The sequence below is a fragment of the Zosterops lateralis genome, assembly GCF_965231275.1.
Source record: "Zosterops lateralis genome assembly, chromosome: 6".
NCBI lineage: Eukaryota > Metazoa > Chordata > Aves > Passeriformes > Zosteropidae > Zosterops > Zosterops lateralis.
The window spans coordinates 16,406,248-16,429,337 of NC_139761.1; the positions used below are offsets into that span (position 1 = coordinate 16,406,248).

The 23,090-nt window shown below is 37.6% G+C and overlaps 2 protein-coding genes across 5 annotated transcripts in view; one reads left to right on the forward strand and one right to left on the reverse strand.

Moving 5' to 3' along the window:
• Positions 1 to 913: 913 nt before the first annotated feature.
• On the forward strand, positions 914 to 3,509 carry GPR68 (G protein-coupled receptor 68). Its single transcript, XM_083862903.1, has one exon. It carries the CDS (start codon positions 1,162 to 1,164, stop codon positions 2,236 to 2,238), a length of 1,077 nt encoding a protein of 358 aa, XP_083719029.1. The 5' UTR covers positions 914 to 1,161; the 3' UTR covers positions 2,239 to 3,509.
• A 2,149-nt stretch (positions 3,510 to 5,658) lies between these two features.
• Positions 5,659 to 23,090, reverse strand: part of DGLUCY (D-glutamate cyclase) — a 48,002-nt gene continuing 30,570 nt past the window's right edge. For all 4 annotated transcript variants that reach the window (XM_083863124.1, XM_083863125.1, XM_083863126.1 and 1 more), the window contains 7 exons: positions 21,937 to 22,128; positions 19,683 to 19,943; positions 19,095 to 19,194; positions 17,336 to 17,484; positions 12,385 to 12,504; positions 11,444 to 11,595; positions 5,659 to 6,668 (listed from right to left, as the gene is read on the reverse strand). In XM_083863124.1, the coding sequence (XP_083719250.1) occupies positions 6,525 to 6,668; positions 11,444 to 11,595; positions 12,385 to 12,504; positions 17,336 to 17,484; positions 19,095 to 19,194; positions 19,683 to 19,943; positions 21,937 to 22,128 (1,118 nt within the window). In that variant the 3' untranslated portion in view covers positions 5,659 to 6,524. The remainder of the gene's footprint in view (positions 6,669 to 11,443; positions 11,596 to 12,384; positions 12,505 to 17,335; positions 17,485 to 19,094; positions 19,195 to 19,682; positions 19,944 to 21,936; positions 22,129 to 23,090) is intronic.

A 23,090-nucleotide genomic window follows, 5' to 3' on the forward strand; every position in this document is an offset into this window, starting at 1 on the left:
TGCACCACCAGGTTAAACTTGCATTCCTTTCAGATTAGGCACAGTTTGCCCTGCCATTCTCCAGTGCTGAGCATCTGTGCCCAGGTGAATGAATACATCATGAGGTGATAAAATGCTGAATGGGGTATTTCACTCTTTAGTTGAGGGTTTCATCACTGTGAGCTGGGTCCAGACTTTACCTAGTAGAACTTGTAACCCATTGTCAGCAGTGGTTTTTGTGTATTAAATAGTTATAGTATAATTCAGTATAATATAGCATAGCATAGCAATGGCTTCTATGGGTATGTGTTTGGATTAAACCAGATTATTCAGATGAAAACAATTACATTCATATTCAGTGAAGATGAAAAGGAAAGATACAAAAGTATAAGTTGTAAATGTGTGGGTTTGGGAGTTGATGGCAAATAAGGAATATTTAATAGTATATCCTGTAGAACTGAGACCATGGTGATGCATTGTCTCACCATGTCTCAGAGTTTCACCATGTCCTTCCAAGAAAGGAAGACAGCTTGCTTTCAGGATTGTTTTTACAAGTAACAGAAGAGAGAATGCTAAAAATTCCTCTTTCTTTTCATCCCGCTGAATTAAACTGCATATGTTACATGGTATCTTGTATATAAAGGGAATTTTAAGACATGGAAATTAATAATCAAGAGTTTTGTGCACTTTTCACCCGCAAAGGAAGTCTGTGTGGACTGTTGATTTACCAAAGATACACCTTTTCCATCGTAGACAAATCTGATTACTGCTTTTCTGCCCCATCTCTAAACCAGAGATGGTATTTTTTCACATTTAGATGCTTCCAAAGTTAAACCAACAAATATTTGTAATTTGCTTTGTGATTTTGGATAGCATAATTTTCTGGCACTTCTCTGTTACGTACTAGGAGTTATGTGAATCTTGATTTCCCAGACAGGCTTTATCTTTATCGAAGACTCAGGGCTAGGAAAAGGCAGCTTTCTGAAAAGTGTACTATATATTTAACAATTGTATCCCTTCTAAAGATTTCCTTGTGTTTTATCTTTAGGTTATTAACATCTTGCAGCAAGTTGTCACTTCAGCCTAAAGGTTTGTGGAAGAAATGAACTCTACACGAAAACGAAATATAACTAAGTCTTACATTCAGGACCCTGATGAGTGATACACAGAGAGAAGTAGAAGATGGTGAATTTCACAGAGAATGTGACTGAGAAGTGCAATATCAATCATGAAATCCACCAGACATTATCCCCTGTGGTGTACATATTTGTGTTTATATTAGGCTTGCCAGCTAACTGCCTGTCACTGTACTATGGGTATTTACAGATCAAAGCTAAAAATGAATTAGGTATCTACCTTTGCAATTTGACTATAGCAGACCTGCTGTACCTATTTTCTTTGCCCTTTTGGCTTCAGTATGCTCTACAGCATGACAACTGGACCTACGATGAGCTGCTGTGCAAAGTCTGTGGCATCATCCTGTATGAGAACATCTACATCAGCGTGGGCTTCCTGTGCTGCATCTCCATCGACCGCTACCTGGCCGTAGTGCACCCCTTTCGCTTCCAGCGCTTCCGCACCATGAAGGCTGCTGCCATCGTGAGCATCATCATCTGGGCCAAAGAAATCATGACCTGCTGCTTTGTCTTCACACATGGGGAGATCAGTATGGATGCTGAGAGCCACTTGGTGTGCTTCGAGCATTACCCCATCAAGAAATGGGAGCACAATGTCAATTACTACCGCTTCTCTGCCGGCTTCCTTTTCCCCTTCTTTCTGCTGGCCTTCTCCTACTGTGGGATTTTACGAGTTGTCCACAAGAGTCCTGGCACTCAAAAGAAGAAGAAAATCCAAATTAAAAGGCTGGTTTCAAGCACTGTTTTCATATTTTTAGTCTGCTTTGGACCATACCACATCCTACTTGTAGTTCGTAGCTTGTTGGAGAACAACTGCTCATTTGCTGAGAAAATATTTAATGTTTACCATATTTCTCTCCTGTTGACTACTTTTAACTGTGTTGCTGACCCAGTATTGTACTGTTTTTCCAGTGAAAGCACTTACCAGAACTTTCTCAAGATGAGAGATTCTTGTCTAACATGTTTAGGTCACCTAAGTACTGAGACGAAGGAATCCTATCCACTGAACCCTACTGAAACTCCCAACAGAACACAGCATGAACAACAACCAGGATTATTACAAATACCACTTGATGGTGCTGGAATGAAGGGCTGCTTCATAACGAATGTAGACAGCCTATAGCATTAATCAAAAGGACCTTAATCCTACATCTGCAGCTATGGCCGTGTTTGTGTATCTGTCTGAATTATTCATGTATTACAACAGTGTGACCTCCCAAAGGCTTATGAGCAATGCTGTACACTGAAGCTGTTTCTGGAGGCGCTTGGACCCTGACAATAGCAAGAAAAGTATGTGCTAAGTCAGTTCAGTTATAATCACATATCTGTTGTTGTGCTACCACTTAAAACCTGTTTGTCTTGATGACTGCATTGACTGGAATAAGCCAGTACTCATAGTGAACTCATCTTTAGCTGATTTCTGTTTGGCCCTGTAAGATCTAGAGAAAGTAATTCTCTACAAGCTGTCACCATCTATTGAAAAGGTATGAGACAGAAAAAATTAAATGTCCCCATATATACTTTTAAAAAGAAAAAAGCCCAACAAAAACACTTCTGCAACATCTCTGTAACTCTCTGAAATAACTTCTCCTTCTGCCAGTTTCAAAGCTGCAGAGACCATGCCAGAACTAGATTCCTGAAACAACCAGTCCAATAGTGTGAGACCTTATGGGAGAACATGCACAAGGAACTCAGCACCTGCTGAGACCTTCAGGCAGTTATTTGACTGTTGAATCTCAGGCGGTTAAACCTCATTGTAAGGCTCCTAGAGACTTCCCGAAGTATGAGGCTCCAATGGGTGTCAATAACTTGGTTTGTTGACTTGGAAGAGAACAGAAAGTGGTAATATGTGAGGCACTTTGATCCCATGTGCTTCTCTGAGTCACTGTGTTCAAGAATATTTATTTACATCTAAATTCTACTACACCTATGGTTTTGATTGTGTCTTTTGCAATTTGTGTATCTTCTGCAGCACAGACCATGCAGGCAACTAAATAACAATGCATTTGTCAGAGAACCTGTTGAATGAATTCTGTTTAAATTCTGGTTTTGCCCACATAATATAATTTACAGATTGGTCATTGTTCAGTAAATACAGTATCAGAAATATGATGTATGAATGATCTGTGTCCTGATTTAGACAGAAAAAAAATATAGGAGTAAGTGGAGAATAATGTTTTTTAAAGATGTGGGAGTTGTGCTCTACATTATTGTTTCTACCACCACCTTCTCTCTAGGTTTTTCGGGGTTTTTCTTGTTGCACTATTGAATCCTGTATGTGATTCTTCTTTGTGATCTGCTCATCACACCTTCTTGTACCTGTAGCTGTTACACCATAAATATTGCCTTGTCCTTTCAGTTCTCTGGTTTCAGACCTTCCTTGAAACACCTCTCCCTCTGCAACCCAGAGCTGATAACTTCCAGAGTATAATCAGTTTTGTTTCTTTGGTTTGCTTTTGAGTCAAAAGATCATCTAGACAGATGGTCTATCCTGTATCTGAATATATCATTGTAATACAGCCTTGCTTGTCATCAGATTCCAAAAGGAATATATTCTAACAGTTTTCTGGAAACCACCTTGAGAGTGCAATATTGGATATAATTAGTGGATGTGTTTAATAAAGAATGTTTTTATAATTTTATTTTTATATTTTGAAATATAATATTTTATAGTTTGAAATAACTATCTTTTAGCTTTGGCCCGCAGCTTCTATTTGTGAGACTAGAGATCCTCTCCTCCCTCCTCTTCATGAAAGGATTCATGTCCCCAGTCCCAAGAGGGGATTAGGTTTGCTTAGGTTAACATTTAGTTTGTTTAATTATTTTACATTTCTATATAAATCAACCACTCAGCTGGATTAATTACCTTACACTACATTTTTTTCTCCTGACTATTAGCGCTGTTTAGCTTTATTTTCTCCTAATCTTTCATCTCATCTGCTGTGCTTTCCAAGGGCATCATAAAGCAGGGACCCCCTCCTGAGTGCTGTTGTGCTGAGCTTGTACATTGTGAAGCACCAACTCCTTGGACTTCCATGACCTATCAGGCTGCAAGACACATGTGGTTTGTTGTAGGATTAAATATTTGTTGTCGTGTTTATGCGTTGCTTCTTTACAGATCCCCACGCTGTTTAAATTAGACAACTGGAATGCAGAGCATGCTGTACTACGTGGAATTGTCATCTGAGGGATTAAGGCTCGTTTGAGTTGGTACTTTGATGTGGTCAGCTTTGGTCAGCTGCTGCAGTTTAAAATCAGATGGATTTGTGATGGAAACTTGTGTAACACAGCGCAGCATTCTGCTGCAGTTCTCAGCACTTAACCTGCTAACCTGCAACAGAAAGGAGGGATTTTTTTCTTCTTTTCCTTTTTTTTTCTTGTGGCCAATATTTTATCAATTCTTTCTGTACTGTAACTGTTTGGCTTAGGCTGCAGAACTGTAACCAATATAGCAGGTAGGTAACTCCCACTCAGAGCTTTTCCTTCCATCTCAGTAAAAACACATTCACTCAAGGGTCCTGCTAAGGTTGCTAGAGACATGCTACACATGCTATTGAATTAAATGCCATGCTTGGGGCTGCACATGAGAAGGCATTTTAGGAGCATGCACTAGAGTAAAAAATAAATAAATTATTAAATTTTGTATTTCTTAATGGAATCTGACTGTTAAGACTGTATTTTGGGGGATAAAAGAGCAAAAGTTTACTAAGTGAAAATTTTTTGACAAAAGTTAGTCCTTGGAAATATACATTGCACCTGTTAGTGCAATATGTCAGTAAAACAGAGAGAATAAAATCAGCGGCTTCTTTTAAAATGATGCCAATTTCATTCTGTAAGTTCTATGCAGCAGTGAATATATGCCATCCTGTGGGGTTACTGGCTTTGGCAAAAAGTTCAAGCATTCATATTAAATATTTTACTTAATTCTTATAGTTTGGAGACTTCTAAAGGAGATATTTTCTAATTGTGAAACTTCCAAGATACTTTTCTAGAACATCCTTTGAGAAGGTTTTAGATAAAATGAATCTAAAAAAAAAGACTGATCTAGAAAACAAACATGGGGATCTTTGGTGAACCTGAACATCTAGCAGAAGACTGGCATTAAGATTTCCTTCTGTCACATGTTTAACTATTGTATGTCTTTAAAGGCTCTATATCCTCATGGACTTCAGGAGATTAATGTTCAAAATATGCTGGTGTTTGTGGTATGAATTTTTTTTTCTCATTCTGAAAAAATTGTCTTGCATCAAAGAAGGAAAACAAAACTCTGCCAGGAAGGAAAAGAGATATAAAGTGTTGCTCAGTGCTGGAAGTCCAACTAAAAGCGACTTCCATTTTATGACAGGCAAAGCACCAGTGCTCTGGATGGAGGTGGTGCCAGATGTACCTCCCCTCTCTCTACTGTGAGGGCTCACAGCCGGCAGAACTTCAGTCCTGACACTCACCTGGAGTTAAGGTAAAATCACAGTTTTAAATGACAAAACCTGGGCACAGTTCACAACCATTTGTTGTGTACTGCTTCAGTGTTAGTAATCCTGTGGGATAGAATTTAATGTTACTTTATTTGGTCTTGTCAGGACCTGAATTTCAGGAATTCATGAAAAAGTTTATTTACATAATGTTATTTCATAAGGAATGCAAATGCTTATTCACTTCTAATCACACATTAATTTCTAATAATTATTTTTAATAATTATTTTTGTATTAATTTCTTTGTAACAACAGGATACTCTGAAATGTCTACAACTTTCTCTATTACCCACAAAGTGGCAAAATATATAAGTGGCAAACTACTTATGTGACAGGGGTTAATGGCACAGCTGACTGTTTACACAGAAGATCTGCAATGCTGCCTTTATTTTCATTAGTTAAAACTTTCTCCTTATCTCCTTACACTTCACAAACTATCCCCCACCATAAGAACACAGTGTTAGAGGGGCTACAGGAAGTGTGCAAGGGAGCTCTCACCACTCTAACACTGCAGTTTTGTTTTGAATCTTCCCTCTCTACTGTAGCCGTTTTCCTCACCACAAGTATTTTTAAATCCAAGTTGCTATGGGAGTTACTTCCTGTTGCAGTTATGAGGTTAGTAGAACAAGAACAGCAGTGCAATAATATCTCATTGTAATTTTGCGCTTTCTTTGTGAAAGCCAAATCACCTCTCATCATATAATATAATTTAATATTCATTTTCCATTATAAAATTACAGAAAAGAAAGGTAGACCAAGTGGATGATATCCTCTTCTTTTTTCACAGAGATCTTGTAAGGATAACAATGAAAGGCTGTGTGTGGTCAAGACACCAGAGACAGAGAGTCATCTTTATCTGATCTTTTACACCTTGTGAGAGCCTCAAGAATAAGGAAATTACATGGGAGCAACTCTTGATGCAGAAACCATTAGGGGCAGTCACTGCAGTGCTTCCTGCAGCAGCTTTTCAATCATGACTGAATGGGTGTTGTAGAAGGGCAGCCCATCCACTTCCATCTCTAGACTGGCAGTTTTGCCACTGCGGACCCCGAGCTGCACAAGTGCTTTCAGCAGCTTTTCTTCCTTTAAAAAGAAAGAAACAGAGTATAATTAAAATTCTGAATCAGACAAGAGCAGTCACCAAGATCTTTATGTTAGTTGTGGGAGAGACTGACCATATCCTCCATATTTATTTTGCCATCAGCTTGCAAGTACGATCTTGTCCCAAAGAATATGTTTAGCATCTGGAGCTCAGAGAGTGTCAGATGGTTTATAATCTTGACTGCTATTTAGTCACTGAATATTATTTTTCTCCACACTGCCTCAAAGAGAACATTAGTGTTGATTCAGAGACATCATTTTTTACCTGGTTTCAAGTTCCTATATTGCACAAATCAGAATCAGAGGAACCTCCAGCCAAAGTATCTCAAAAATCCATCTGTGGTTTACCCAGCAAGGCAGCTGTCTGCAGCTGCATTTTTATAGAAAAAGAACAGAAGGGAAAGAGGATGCACCAGGAAAAAAGGTTAGAGAGAGCACCTGGATAGGCTGCACACTCACTTTCCTTTCCTGCAGCTTCTCTGATCTCTCTGTACCTTTGGCCCTCTCTTCTCTTTTCATTATTGATTTTATGAGAATTCTGGTTGCTTAGGGAAGGAGTGGGGAAAAAACAGCCTTGGAAATTGTGCTTCCTTGGCATGCTCTGATCTAGCATATGATTGTTTAGAACTACAGTTATTTTCTTGCTTAACTAATATAAGCAGATAACGAAGCATGTTCCAAGTTGAGCTGTAAAAGTACTCAGAGGGAACAAAATCCTTTTTTTGTGAGCTAAGGGCCAGTTAGCATCATGGGATGAAAAGATGAGATAAAATGAGCTCTGAAAAAAACCACAGGGAAGAGTGGTTTCAAGTGGATGTATGTCTGGCATAAACTGCTCTGCTTTTCATTTGCCATGAAATGTGCATGGTAAAACTTCCAATTTTTAGCATTTACTATAGTGAGAATTTATTCCTTGATTTCTGTTAATAAAAATCTAAGAAAACTAAAAACCTAGTCACTTTTTAGCTTCCCCTATGCCAACCCTGTGATAGGTTATATAAGACCTTGAAACATTCACCTGTCTATCTTTATCCTCTCTTTCTTTACTAGGAATGCCCTTTCTGGTCTTTGTCTACTGTGCCATTTCCATTTCAATGGAAATTGCTACTGTAACAATCCTACCGGTGCCCTTGACAAAGAGTTCTCTAGGTTTTAACACTTCTTCTTTGACATTACCACACAATAACCTCTAGCAAAGTTCTTTATCTCCTGGGTACAAATGAATGATGAAAAAGAAATTGTAATGTTAAAATATCTAATTTCAAATCTTAGGGCTTCTTTTAGGAACACTTCTAAACCACAAAGAATACAGTAGCTGTAGATCTGAACTAGGACACAATATGGTTGTATTTTACCTAATAGAGTACATGGCCAAAATATAATCATTTCTGAATGAAGCGAAGCATGCCCTGCATGATCAATTCAGTTTAATTTTGTAACCTATTCTCTGAATGCCCTTTCTAAAGATCTGTCTTTTATTTCCTGGTAAAACATCCTAATTCTTACCTGCAACAAAATTAAATGAGGCTCTGGTTTTCTACTAAAGGAAAAATAGGCATAGTTACATGGTGTCAGCAGTGACACAGCTATTTAAGGAAATTATCTGGATACATTAGTAGCATAAAATTTGCTACTTTATAAAATCATAAATATACATCAGTTTATATCATATGAATTATCATATACATAAATGCAAATACATATACAACTTATCTTTCTGTATGACAGAGGTTTCTCTTAGCCCTGAGTGCATTTAAATGCAAAAGGGCAAAGCAGATCTCTCCTGTCACAAAAGAGACACCTAAATTGGATACACAAAATGTAATCTCTAATATGAATAGTTTGTGCTGCATATTTACATATTAGAGCTCTCTGATCTGCTTATATGAGGTAAAAAAGTTTGCTTGCTTAATACTTCATAACTGTGCCTGAGAAACCATAGCCTGTCATCAAATGCTGCTGTTTCCATTTGTAATAAGCAAATACAATGTATAGCATGCTGCCTTAGCTGTACAGTGCTCCAATTTGACCATGGTTCTCTCCTTAGTAAATAATTATGTTGGAAGTGTGGTAACAAAAAAATAATCAAATTAATAGAAAAATATCTCATTAGTTTGTGCTTTATTCAAGGGGGGAAACTTCCTTATGAATGACAAAGTGAATAAAGCACACTAAAATATGTCACACCTTTATATATTTATAATTCATCATCTTATGGGTCATAATCAAAAAAATACTATACAGTAATATGTTGCCATTAATAAAGAGGTCAGAAAAAGAACAAATGCTTGATATATTAACCTGTTTGTGAGATGCAATGAAATGCAGAGTTGACTGTAGGATGTTTAGCATTAACTACATTTGGATATGTATGAATGAATTAATTTCATTACAGTCACTTCGGTGTAAAACTACTATGAACATCTGAAAAAACAAGGCAGTACCATAATCAGATCATTAGGTAAGCAAATGTAAAGGTAAGCAAAGCTTGTTTAGGTCCAGTTGTCACCTCAGAACAAATGCTTTGCAGCATCTCTTGCTAAGATGTGTGTAAAGGCTCATCCATGAACTCAGAACAATCTGTTTGTTGTTCAGTGGGGAGGGTGAGCTCTGCAGTTCTGGGGTTTGGCAGTGCAATCCTGACACTGCTCCAACACCAGCCTGCAGGGAAATAATGTTGGTGTTTCAGGGGAAGTTTTCACTTAGTAATTATGACCTACAGTGTCACAAGCATGACACAAAAAGAACCAAACTCACATGTCTGCATGAGAGCGAGAAAAGAAGGACTTTATTTTGGGAATTTCAACTTATTTAGTTTTTGGGATTTGGTCCAGGACTAGGGGAGAAGAGGAACACCCCTCTGACCCCAATGGTCAAACCAGCAGTCCACCATAGACAGGAGTGCGAAAACAATCTCCTTTGTTTATGTTTCATTCGTGAGAACTCAAATACAAGAATGTAAAAACAAACCAGAAGTCTGAAAATCAGGGCGACACTACAGCATTCATGGAAGTGCCATTTTTTGAAGTAAAATAAAGCACATTATAAGAAAGCTGTCTGGTGCTAAGGGACTCCTTCAAATGTCCCCTTTCCAATTACAATCACAAATATAAACACTGAGATGGATCTGTGTGGTGTTGCCCTTTATCTCACTAGGGTAATTATTATAGCATTAAATAAAGCTGAATATTGCAGAAAGTAGCCATATAAATATAAATGGTCTGATTTTTTAATACTAATGGAGTACGTGAATACTAATGTATTCAATCTTCTGCACTGTTCATTGTTGTGTGATTTATAATTAAAGATATCATATTTTCTTGTCAGACATTTTGTCATTTTCTCTCCTCCACAAAACTGTTTCCATTAATTTTATCTCAGATTTTAGTATTGCACTTTCAGTAGCCCATTATTGGATCATTAATATTCCCAGCTGTATAGCTTAGTAAAACAAAAACAAAAAGGTTTTCCTGTACACAATATAACATTTAATTACAGTATCTCATTACCAGGAATTTTGATCATTGTCATTTCAGGATGCATTCATTTAAAGGTCAAAAACCAGTAGATGCAACTGGAAAAAACATTGGAAACAGAAAAGCAATTAATCTATTTTACAAAAAGACTGTGCTGAAAAGGGCCATATAAGCTTTGTTAAGCTATATGGCTATGCCAAGTGTTGGGATCAGTTTCAGTTTTATGACCTTTAGATGAAAAACTGAGATAGCAAGATTTAAAAAAATAAATTAGTGAGATCTACTCTGAAATACTTAAAAGGTGCTTTGTTGGAATTTCATGCAAAATGTCCTGTCATCTCAGGAGAAAAACTTCTTTGTTTTGGGCAGTAGCTATGGTAGATGGATTGCATTTTTCTTAGCATTCTTGGAGGGCACACACTTAATGGGTTTGTTCAAATCTCTGTAGAGGTACTCTGCTAATGAAGCTGAATTTTGAAGTTTCTAATTTATTGCAAAGTCGTGGAACAAACCTTATTTAGTCATTAAGAGTGTGCGTGTGTGTGTGTATAGACAGATATATATATATTTTTTTTTTTTTAACCACAACCAAGTTAAAAATAGAGGCACGTGCTTAGCAGGATGAGCACAGATCACAGTCATTTCTCACCCCTCTCTGTTATTTTACTTCTCAGTCTGAAACCTTTGCATTCCCAGAATATCACACTGTACTGTAAGAGCTGCATTAGTCAAAACACATTTAAAAATATTCATGTACAAGTTTTTCTCCAACTTTAATTTAGAAACATCAAAAATTAATTATAGAAATGTTCCAGCAAACCAGGAAAGGTGGAAAATCAGTAGTAAGTACAAAGATCAGAAGTATAGAGTGGCTACTGCATAAGAACTTTGACTTTTGATTTTGGAAGCAGACATCTAAAGGACATTACAAGAGAGAGTTATAAAAACATGAATGATGCTAAGGAAGCAAACGGAATTTTAATCACTGTATCTCAATACAAGGATTTCTCGCATTGCCTATAAAACTGTAGCCTGTCTTCTGCTTGAAGCTACAAGACATGACTACATTCATATTGGAGGAGTTTTATTTGCAATCTGTCTTGAATCCTTTGTGGAAAACAGTCTAAGGACAGTGTGGCTGCTCCTTCACAAGGAATCCCAAAAGGCCCCAAAGACCTTGTGAAGGTGAGCTATTGAACGGGGGCAGGCAGGACTGAGCAGCTGGTGGCCACTTGCAGCTCCCTGCCAGGAGCAGGTCCCGAGCCCCGGCACAGGGATTACCTTGGTGACGGAGGGCAGCACCGGCAGCCAGAGGCTCTTGCTGGGTGTGCGCGGAAAGCCGACGGCTCTGCGCAGGTAGCGGTCATGGAGCTCACAGCAGCGCAGCACGTGCAGGCCACAGGCGATGGCGTAGCCACCCCAGTTAGAGACCCCTGCAAAGAGCACAAATTGCTGCTTACTGTCCAGAGTGTGTCAGAGATTCCTGCCTTAGGAACAGAGAAACCTGAGCCCGAGGTCAGTACGGACCATCCAGTTCACAGGTTGGTCCTTGCTGAACAACTCTCTCACTGTGAATTTTATTTTGTGCTGGTGTGAAAGAGAATTTTAACTACAACATTCGACTTTTGTTGAACATCAAGAACATACATTTGTCCTTGAGTGATTATAGAAATAACTTATCTCTTTGTAAAGGGACAATATGACTAATTTATGCCTGATAGGTGCACACTCTAAACAGAAGTTTATTAATTATACTGAAAATTTGTATGTGCACAGACATTTCAATTCCCACACAGATCACTTCTGCAGTCTTCCTTATTAATATCTGTTATTGAGTAACCTGGTCTAGTGAAAGGTTTCCTGCCCATGGCAGGGGGAAGAGGAACTGGATGATCTTCAAGGTCCCTTCCAATCCAAACCACTGTAGGATTCTATGGTTCTATGATTTTAGATAATGCATGATTTTTCAAGAATACTCAGGATTTGCCCAACTATTTTCAATTAAGTGCACTTTGTTCATGGAACATTCTCAATTTTCAGTCAGTTCTTCTGGAGCAACAGGCACTGAACTCTTCAGAAAATGTACATAAAACAGAGATAGATCAGTTTGCTGAGGATGACTTGGAAAGGGCCAGCAAAAATTACTTGGAAAGACAAATGTTTCCTTGTCAGTTCTATTCTCAAACATCACTTGCTCTCCCACCCCATCAAAAATCCCTTACCAGCTACAACAGTAAAATCAGCTTCAACATCACAAGCTATAACATCTCCATTTTTTATGTGCTTCTTTACAGCATCTTTTACTTTGCCCATTCCTAATTCATTTCCTCCATCTCCAACACCTTTATAAAAGGGAAAAGACAAAATTAGTATGAACACAGCATATAACTGACAATCCCTTTAGAAAACATCCAGTTTGTTCCCCACAGTTGCTGTGATAGTTCATAGCTCCATATGAGATGGTTTATCCTTTTTCATCCACAGCACCTAAAAACAGAAGACTATGAATGAAATAGTTGAAAGCATCATCTATTACATGCCAGCCTCTAAGTTTATACGTGCAATATACACTGTACATTGCGTGTATGCAAAAGAAATCAAAATTATCAAGTGGTTGTGAACTGCAGACAGAATCAAGACAGTAAACTTTGCTTGTGGAAGGCCTTACATGAGTGTTATATATAATGTGTTATCACAAGTACATCAGCATAAATAGAGAAAGAAGATAGAAAATTAAACCCAAATCAACCTGAGAAATCAGCCAGCACGATATTTTTATGATAAAGCAAGCATGGAAAACTTTGGCTTGTTACAACCTTTAATTAAAAAAAAACAGAATAGAAATAACAATTATTGCAGAAAGACAAGCAAAAATATCCATAAGGATCTGGGCAGAAGCAGGCCTAACTGCACTCCTCTGTTTGCTACAGATCACTAATGTGCCACAGTACACAAAGAGCCCCGACCTCTATCCTATTACTGATTTCATTTTCCATAGTCACTTACCAAAAAATAGTAACTTTATTTTTTTAAATTTTCTTATATACTGCATGTGGGACCTTGATTTTTGCCACACAAATAGAAATATTGTGTATTTGTCTTAGTGATTTTAGTAAAATCAGTGGGATCTATGCAATTTCAGGAAAATTCTAGGCAACCCAATATTTGGGACATAAAGTTGTCAGATGCCATTTAGATATCTGGAGATGAGTGTAATATATAAACTAGCAGTTTATATAAAAGCTGGATAGTATCTCTAGTCTCTTATCAATACATTAAAACATATTAAAATATTTATTATTTATAATTATTAATAAATCATTATTACTCTTTAGTTGGAAATTAAAATTTCTCTTTCATCTGTCAGTCTGAATGGCACTTCTCCAATTTGACAATTTTACAGAAAAATCCTAGACCATGTCTGTGAAACAGAACAGTGAAGAGCTCCAAGTCCTCACCGTGATGTATCAGATTTGAATTTGAAATACGACTGTGCTCTAATGCATAGCATGTGTTAGAGAAAAGAAATTACAATATTTATAATTTACATTTCAAGCCCTGAAAACTGGTAAATTTAACACTTTTAGTAACTGCATAAATATCTCATGAGTCTCTGTAGCAAATTTCTTCTTTAAGTGAAATGGAAAGTTATTTCTCAGCAGCAATTTTTTATTTGATTCCTTAAGTCTATCCAGTCAAGTGGGGCATAACTGAGTGACACGTAGCTTACATAAGAGGATTTGCCATGGAACAGCTACTCTTTTTTATCTGTTTTAATAATCTGCTCACATTTATTTCACCATTGGGAGTTAATGGTGCTTTCAAAAATCTTTTTATTGGTAGTATTTTTCAAATAGGTATTGATATAATCCTGGTGCTTCTATCCTCGTATATAAATACGGAAGTTCTACTGCTTTGTAAGAATCAAACACAATGTTTTTATTTCTCTTATACTCGAAATTAAAATTTTTGTTCTTAATATTCTTTAATAAGGCTAAGATGAATCCTTGTCCCATGAAGATAACCAACAGTTTCTTTAACTGAACTATATCCATTCCTCAGGGCTTTTTCTATCAGTCTTGCTTTGCTTTCCTGTCTTTGCAGGAGTCCTGTCACCAGGATGGCTGCACAATTAGCACATCTACTGCTGTGGATAGATCCCATTTGTGTGACACAAATGTGAGGAAGAGAACACCCCACTGAAGTCTCCTGTCCCATCTGTTTTCTTCTTCCTCCACACATTGCCAGAGAACTGTATTTTACTGTAAATCTCCAGAGGGAAATTCACCTGTGCAAAGGCAGCCATCCACACAGGAGCCAGTCAGCTGCACTGCTTTTAAAGAAAGAAACACTCCCTTCACACATTCAGTTCATCTCACCCCAAGGCAGACATCTCAAATATAGATGTCTGAAAATAGGCAAGATGAATCCTCTTCTAAAGGCCCAATTTCTTTCCAGGCAAAGGAAAAATAGTTCTGCTGGATCTTCCATGCAAGTTCCCACTGACTACATTGTTTTCTGAAACTACATTCATGAAATATGCAGGACCCATCAGTCTTCTGTGCTAAAAATCTTCTGTGTGAAAGGAAAATGTGTGACCCCAATTTTCATGCAGTACTTTGGAAAGCTTTTAATTAGCTCCTACATAAATAGCATATAGCTATGTCAATTGTATGACAGCTGAAAAAAAATAATACGTGGTTCCAGTAACATCTCTTAATCTTTTATTTCAGTCTTATGTGGAAAATGAGTCCCTTCCAAACTCAGCCTTTCATGTCTTCTTACTCTGTGAATTTGTCAAGGCTCCTCACTCCCTGAGTTTTTAGGATGTCAGTACCCACACAATTGCAGGCATTGCTTATGCTTTGTCTGTGGTCAAACTACCAGATCTGATTTTTTTAAAAAACCAAAAAACACAGGTCTTGTTTTAAATGCAACACTTGACAGCAATTAATCAGCATGTAACAAATGTTCTAATGTTTCCCCTCTCCACCTACTGACACAGTGCTTTTTGCCATGAAGCACACTATATAAAGAACTTCAGTAGGCTGAAAACTTGATCTTTCTGGTATTCTAGCCATAAGGTTATTCCTATAAGTACTCCACCCTAATTCTGTACAATATTTGCATTTATTTTGAAACTAGTCATATGCCTCCAAATTCCTACTGACCATAAAGAAAGTTGAAGACAGCCCCAGTAGAAAAAAAATTATCCTCATCAGTAGCAACACATTGCTAGCAGACAAAACACAAAGGCCACAGTGGCTAAGTTAAACTATGCTTCTCGGAAACACGTTGAAAAACCCCACATCCAAGCCAAGAAATTGATACCAAATTAAAATAACAGACACCAAAAGTTAGTGTGATAAGCAAGACAAGAGATGTTAACTAGGTAACAGACAGTGTGAGAAACAATTTTCCTGTAGGGTCTCAGTTCTCCAGAGCAGAATATCCTTGTACACAAATGCCATGGGAGATCAGAAGAGATCCCTTCATTGTCTTTTGAAGCCTCTGACTTGTTAAACCATTTTCTATGCAGAAATCTCTTTAGAGAAAGTTCACAGCACCAAGATATAGTGAATGTGAGTAACTGTTTTTCATCTTTTTCACAAGCCTGTGGTATTTTTTATTAATGACATTTCATAGTATATTTGAATATCCAGAGAATGTTTGAAACAAACTACATTCTGCTGAATAGATTCAAATTCTCAGCTGGCAGAACATTCCAAACTCCAGCAAATGAATGATATACTTTGAGCTGCTGTTGGAGATATTTGAATAGATTATGGTATTTTTACAAAAGGAATCAGGTTCTGATGTTATGTAAGTATCTGGAGAGATCAAATTCTTGTATCAACAACCTAAAATCAGGGACAGGAGTTGAAACTAACAGCAGTAGATAAAGCTCTGAGGCATTTTGCTAGACATCTTTACAAAACAGAGCTTTTCCTATAGTTGTTCAATCTTTGTCTTCTTTTGAGATTGCCAAGACAGTGCCATCTAGAGTGCTTCCTTTTGAATGTTGGAAGGTACATCTTATGAATAGGAAAAAGCCAAATTAAATCTAAATACAAAGTATTGCAAATTTTACAATAAGAAAAAAAATAATCAGTGAAGTCCTCTTCTACACAGCTTTTAAATTACCAATATACCAATAAAGTGAAATTAGACTACGCATTATCTCTGCAGAAGCTCTCAAAATTCTGTGGAAACATTTGAAAAACAACAAGACTGAGAAGCCAAAGTTCCCATGCTTTCGGTAAGACTTAGGAGCAAGCCCACAGCACTACAAGAACAAAAAAAGCTAAATCAGCAGACGTGTTCTGATGTGACAGAAATCACTCTGGCATGGGTAGTTATTTCTAATTTAATTTTAATATTTACAGAGATTATATACCTCTAAAACTCTCATTTGGGCCACACATGGTAGCAGGAAGCATTTGATTGTACAAGGATATTATACAATGGTCTATGGCATATTTTTTCAAAACCAGATACAAATAAGTTTTCAAGAACAAAAAGTTTAGTGCCTAAAGAGAGGAGCAGCATGTTGACAAAAGCATTCTCATTAGAGGTATTAGCAAAGGCTAATGTTGTTTTGGTGGGAAGGACAAGGCATTCCTTTAAAGATTCTTACTGCTTACACATATTTTCTTGGAGAAGGCACTATTTTAATAGATGCAAATATGTAATCCCTGCTTAAAGGCATGTATTGCCAAAGACAATATAAACAAAGATTCTATCCAGACTGCTGTTTTAACTTAGGTGTAACAATCATAAAACCAATACTTTAATAAGTAACATTATCATCCAACAACCATTTATGTTCTGTGTTGCCTTCAACACAAAAAAACCAGAATAAAGTCACTATCAAAAACTCCAGTTAGAGTGTATGCACATAGACTAATGTATGGGTAATACATCTGGGCCTGACTTTTTGCTGTTTTGCCCTTAAATATATTTGAAATAAAATCTTTTTTGGTTTTAGGGTTTTTTTTTTTTTTGGCTGTAAGAATCCTTCAACAGAGACTTGTAATTTTTCCAATCACAACAAACAGCTGCAGCCTGAAAGCAGCCACTCAGCACCTGCTTCCTGCTCCCCTTCACTACCAGTAAGAGCTCCTGCTTTGTGCTTCTCTTGCTTCTGAGAATATCACACAAACTGACACCTACCTGTTGTTGTGACTCCTGGAATGGTTTGTGCAGCTAAAAATAGTTCATCTATGGGATCCACGAGATGTTTAATGTTAGCTTTCCTGGCATTGTAATAATTGCCATCAGCAGCCATCCCAGCACGCTCTATTGCTACCAGGTGATCAAATCTGGTTAGAGGTGAGTGAAGAAACAGAGGGGAGAAATCAAAGCTGTGATTTTCACATGAAGAATTCTTCTGTTGGTTGCTTGTGCTTGGTTCTACTTTGGGATTCAAGGTAAAACTTGGATACAGTTTTGTTATTTCTGAATGTAGTTGTCTATGGGTTTTTTTAATAGCTTTAGCGCAGCTTCCCCAAGCCATATTTGCTACCAAGAAATGGAGAAGTTCCTGCAATCCTCCTAGCCAGCAATCCTTTGGATCAGCCATCTGACCTGGCTCTGTTTCACATTCAAGTATCTTGTAAAATATTAGTCTCTGTAAGTGTATTCAAAGAAAACAAAAAAGTGGAAAATTAATGATCATCTAAATCCTTGTAAGTGCAAACATATTCTCTGCTTAAAGTACATTGCTTGGCAAATATTAATCTGTTTCTAGTTAGGCAATGTTTGGGTTTGGGTCTTTAGATTTGGGGGATTTATTCTGTAAGTCTATGGCTGTTTTGCTGCTTATGAAAGTAGACAGATGTACTGCAGCTGTCCTACATTTTAAGTAGAACTATAGTACTCAGTTCTGCCACTGAATGTTAGAATTAAGTTATTTTGCTTCTGTTTCTCCAGTTTTACTGTCGAGAGGTTACTAATTCTGCTGAATTACTTAATGTTTTTGTGGGTGGGTACCTACAGTGATTCCAGAGACCTTTAGCAGGTTAATTGTCTACTTAAAAAAAATATTTACTTCAGCTTTTTGGGACTAAGGGACCAATTTAAATAGAATCTGTCTGTACTTTTATTAAGCATAGATATAAAAGACATTTTTAAAACAACACATAAAAAAATGAAGACAGTATCATGCATACTATTACAGTACACACTGACCTGTGGAAGAATTGGGAATTCAATACGTTAATAAACAAGTACCAGGGTGAAAGACTTTTTTATTAAAGAATGCAAACTGAGGGCAACTACATTAAAATGCTTTACAAGGAAAGATCAATAAAAACGAGCAATGTATGCCTACTTCAAGGAAATTTGAGTTGCATGCTAAGTAATGAAATGAGCATACAGCAACTTAGCAATTTCCCCAGTGCATTAACCCTGATCACACCATTACAAACACATGACATTTTATTAAGTCAGATCAGATTCCCTAGCTGTCAGACTAGAGCTAAAGCTCTAGAAAATGCACACTTTCCCTAGCTCTTTTCTTAGCCTTTTCACTGACATAATACTTTTCACTTTGACATAATACTTTTTGATCTTCTCACTGATTTAAAAATTGTAAAATAATACAGTGTGTGTGTATATATATTTATAGAACAACAGCTGAAAATCTTCTGAAATTTTTTTGAAGGAAAAGAACTACTTATATATGAAGAATTGTTTCTTTTTTGTACTCCATAAGTGCATAATTGCAGAATAATGTCAAATTATGAACTCTGTGTATGCTCCAATAACAGTGTTTGGCTTCAAAGTTTGTTCTTTGCATTCAAAGTCTTAAGGATTTACTTGCAGCCACTGCGCTTTCTTAGACCATGGTCCTTGTTTTTATTATAATTTTTCACAGTAGAGGTGTGAAAACACCTCTCAAAACCTGTTCTCAAAAACTGAATACACGTACCTAGGTCTTCCAGGATTCCCATTCTCACACAAAAACATTAAAGCTGAATCAGCACTTTCCCTTTGATAACTCAGTAGAGGGATGGGTTTCTTCAGGATTCCTACAGGAAAACAAAATGCAATTCAGATACTACACACCTTTTATTTTCTTTTAATGTATCTTAGAGTAACTTTAAAAAAATAAGAAAGCAAACTTGCTAGAACAGTAAGAATTCAATGTCTTTACACAGTTCTTGATGAGCTCCCTATACCCTTACTTTAAATTAAACTTGTTTAGATGTAAATATTGTTAAATGGGACCTCGTGGTAGAAAACAGGTCTACAAGAATAAGAACAGACATCCAGAATTTATCACAAGCAACTCATCCAGAATCAGTAGCCAGATATGTACACATTAACTTGATGCCAGCTGGGTTAACAAAATGCCATCATAGCAATGATGAGCAGAGCTTAGAGGATGAATTCTGATTCATTCTCTGGGGAAAAAAAAAAAAGAAAAAAAAAGTGCCGTACTAAGTGACGGATTAAAACTGAAGCAAACCTTGGCTCAAATTAGCAAGATAAGAACTGAAAACCCCATGTCTCTTACCTAGTTGAACAGCTTCTTCAATAATCCTTTTATTCAGCTCCATGGCTCTGTGGTCTGTAACTATGGCAACCTGTTTCTCCAAGGCCTGCAGCATGGCTGCGATGGCGAGCGCTCCCGGGGGCCCGTCGTTCTCCTCGGGCGGCTGGTGGCTGAAGTGCGTGGGGAAGCCCGTGGTGATGAGCACGGAGCCGGCGTGCGACAGGGCCAGGCAGGCCCGCAGCAGCTCACCTGGCCGCTGCAGGTGCCTGATGCCCCGCTCTCCTGCACGGGGGGGTTTAAAGAAAGCAGTACACGTCAATCTACCATTCTCCCTTTGAAGTTTCCCTCTGGGTGAAAGTACATACTTTAGTGACATAAAATGGGTTTAAAAAAGAGAGAAACACTTCTGTGCAAGGCAGGAATTAGGGTAATTTCCTCAGGAAACCTAAGAAGATCTAAGATATGAGTAATGAAGATAATGGGCTGAGCTTCCAGGTTAAGAATGTCCACTTTTGAAAATTATTATACCTAACATTTCTAGGTATAAGTGTAAATAGGTTTTTTTCTGAGAGCTTATTGCATATTGTTTCATTTCCTTTGGACCTCTGTTCTCCTTTGACAGTCCTGCTAGACCATGTTGGGCTAGTGAAGCTCGATTGCAACTCAAGCATTCCAGACTTTCCAGAAGTTCTAGTGCAGACTTCAGATGTGTAAGCTGGTGCTTTGTCTCTATTTAACTCCATCCCCTTCGAGAAGAGCTAATTCCCAAATAAATTGCACTTAATGAAATGATAAACCTCAGAAGTGAGGTTTCATAGACATTTTAAGTTACCTGGGGACTTAATAAACTCAATTAATACAGTGGTATCCAGGTGACTACTAGAAGTTCTTAACACTTCATGTAGCAGAAAACCATGTTATCAGACCTTGAGAAATAGGTGAATATTAATAAAGTCTCTTCTCATGGGTCAGTCCGTAAATAGGCAACACAATTATCTGTGTGTAGCTTTCATTGTTCAAACACTTCCTATCCCATGTTCTTTCCCTGTCACTTGGAAAAAAGTTCACAGCTCAGTTCTTTTGATTTGCTAGCACTCAAGAAAACCATGAATACCAGCATGATGGGTTTATAGAGATGTCTTCAGTGCTGTTTTCCAATCTCCTCATATCTTCATCCTTCTCATTCACCCCACCCCCACATTTTCCTCTTTTTGTCCTCAATTTCCCCATTGTCATTTCTCCCTCTTTCCTCCTAAATAACACACAGGCAATACACAGATAATGGACAGAGAAAAAAGTTCAGAAAACTTAACATAAACAGAATATAAGTCTCCAAGAAGTGGGATATATTAACTGAGACAAAGTACTGTACTCTCCTCTAGCAATAAAATGAGCTAACTTGTAAGTTAGATCCTGTATTTCTGCAGAGCATGGCATTGTGCCAAGCCAGCTCCAGGGAGTGGGAAAGGAGAGGCCTTGTGAGTAAAAATACACAAACCCAAATGTATGCACACAGCCCAAACCCAGAGCCTGGGAGTCCTGGGCGTAAGCTGTTTTCCACTACTGCCTACAGAGGATTTCAGAAAATTTATGGCACACTGAGCTCAGACTTTACAGCAGCCAGAGGGGACTAACTCAGTGTGTATTTTAGGAATGGTTGCACTCTCAGTTTGCCTTTATTTCCCTCCTCCTTCTACACACAGGCAGCCCCACTGCTCAACTTTCTGTGGTGACCTGGTCACTTTGATCATCATACAACACCTCAGTGATGGATGTCAGCAGAAATTAATATAATTCCACCCATCAGAGAGTGGTGTTTGAAAAACACATGCAACTACTAGAGTTTTCTGGTAGGACCACAGTAGTCATGGATATATGTAAAGAAATGTGCTATTTACTCCATAGTGAACACTCATATAACTGTTACCGGCAAGCTGAGCTGCCCTGTACTTCACATACTCATTTCAGTTTTACTCAGTAACAGTTCTTATTCCCTCTTGACTCTCCAGTCTGCTTCTGTGTACTTTGGGAGCATACAGTCATCAAGATCAGCTATTCCATTATCCACAATGAATGATTTTGGCCAGACTCTGATATTAACTATAGTAACAGAAAACATAAGACCTAGTTATATAAACTCACTGTATTCCATAAAGAATTCTTAAAATCACCTTTAGATTCTCACTGTGTTCTTGAATTTAAAATATCTAAAAAGTAAGGATAGGTGTATCTACCCCATAATGAATCCATTAAAGGGAGACAGGTGTTTTTATACCTGGATCTACTCCAATTAGGGTCTCCAGAGTCTTTATCTTTTGGGCTGCTTCTGCTGACACAATACTGAAATGCAGAGGATCTCGAGAGAGGCAGTGGACCTGTGGGACTCCTCCTAAGGATCTGACATTGTCATTCTTTAGGTCGGTAACGAACATGCAGCCAGGAGAATGAGTAAAAGCTAATGGAGCTCCTAAAATGAATGGAAAAACATCAGTTAAATGTTATTATTGCAATGTAACAAGTCATAGGGATGATAACATTTCAAAAAAGCTACTTAATATAACAAGAGAGTTCCTGCTTGATGACACTTATAAAAACAGGTGATACTTTAAGTTACATTGGAGCAATTAATACACTTTAAGAAATAAATGTATACATGTACATCTGAAAATGTTTTCACTTTTAAAAAGCTCATGTGGGTAGTTGAGATAATTTTTTTCCACAATGTCCTCTTTGGTCTAAACTTGAGGCAACCTAAGAATGGAAATCTGGTACCTTCCCAAAAGGTCTGTTGTGATGGCATATGTCTTCCCAAGTCACCATTACCTGTGAAGGGGCTCTGCTCTCCTGGAGATGGCTGAACACCTGCCTGCCCATGGGAAGCAGTGAATTAATTCCCTCTGCTCTGTTTGCATGCATGGATTTTGCTTTCCCTTTGAAACTGTCTTTATCTCAACCCATGAGTTTTCCAATTTTTACCGTTCCAATTCTCTCCCTGATCCTGCTGGCTGGGGTTAAACCACAGTTTAAACTGGCAAGGAGTAACAACAAAAGGGGACCAGTGAGAGTCAGAAAAGGAAATACGAGTAGCCTCTAAAACCTTGAAGAAAAATAAGCTTCTTTAAACCTGACAGCATAGTAGCTCCCTAAGCTGAAAATATTTCCTGTCTTTATACTGACTCCAGAAGTCTGAATCTATGTAATACTTGATTTGGCAAAATTGGTACGTTGTTACGTAAATCATAACTGGTATACTTAAACAAGCAAGACTTTTTTTGTTAGGAGGGTGAAAATGGAAAAGATATTTCTTTACTAAGTACATACATGCTTGGTTTGAGCTACATCTGTTGGGACTCTATGACTAGTAATTTAAAGCACCTGGGGAACGTGGTTGTTGAGGTTTACTATACCTCACCAAGCCCTGTGAGCAGA

What these genes read in the sequence shown, in the direction of transcription:
- GPR68 (XM_083862903.1), top strand. Translation starts at nt 1,162, where the DNA reads ATGGTGAATTTCACAGAGAATGTGACTGAGAAGTGCAATATCAATCAT.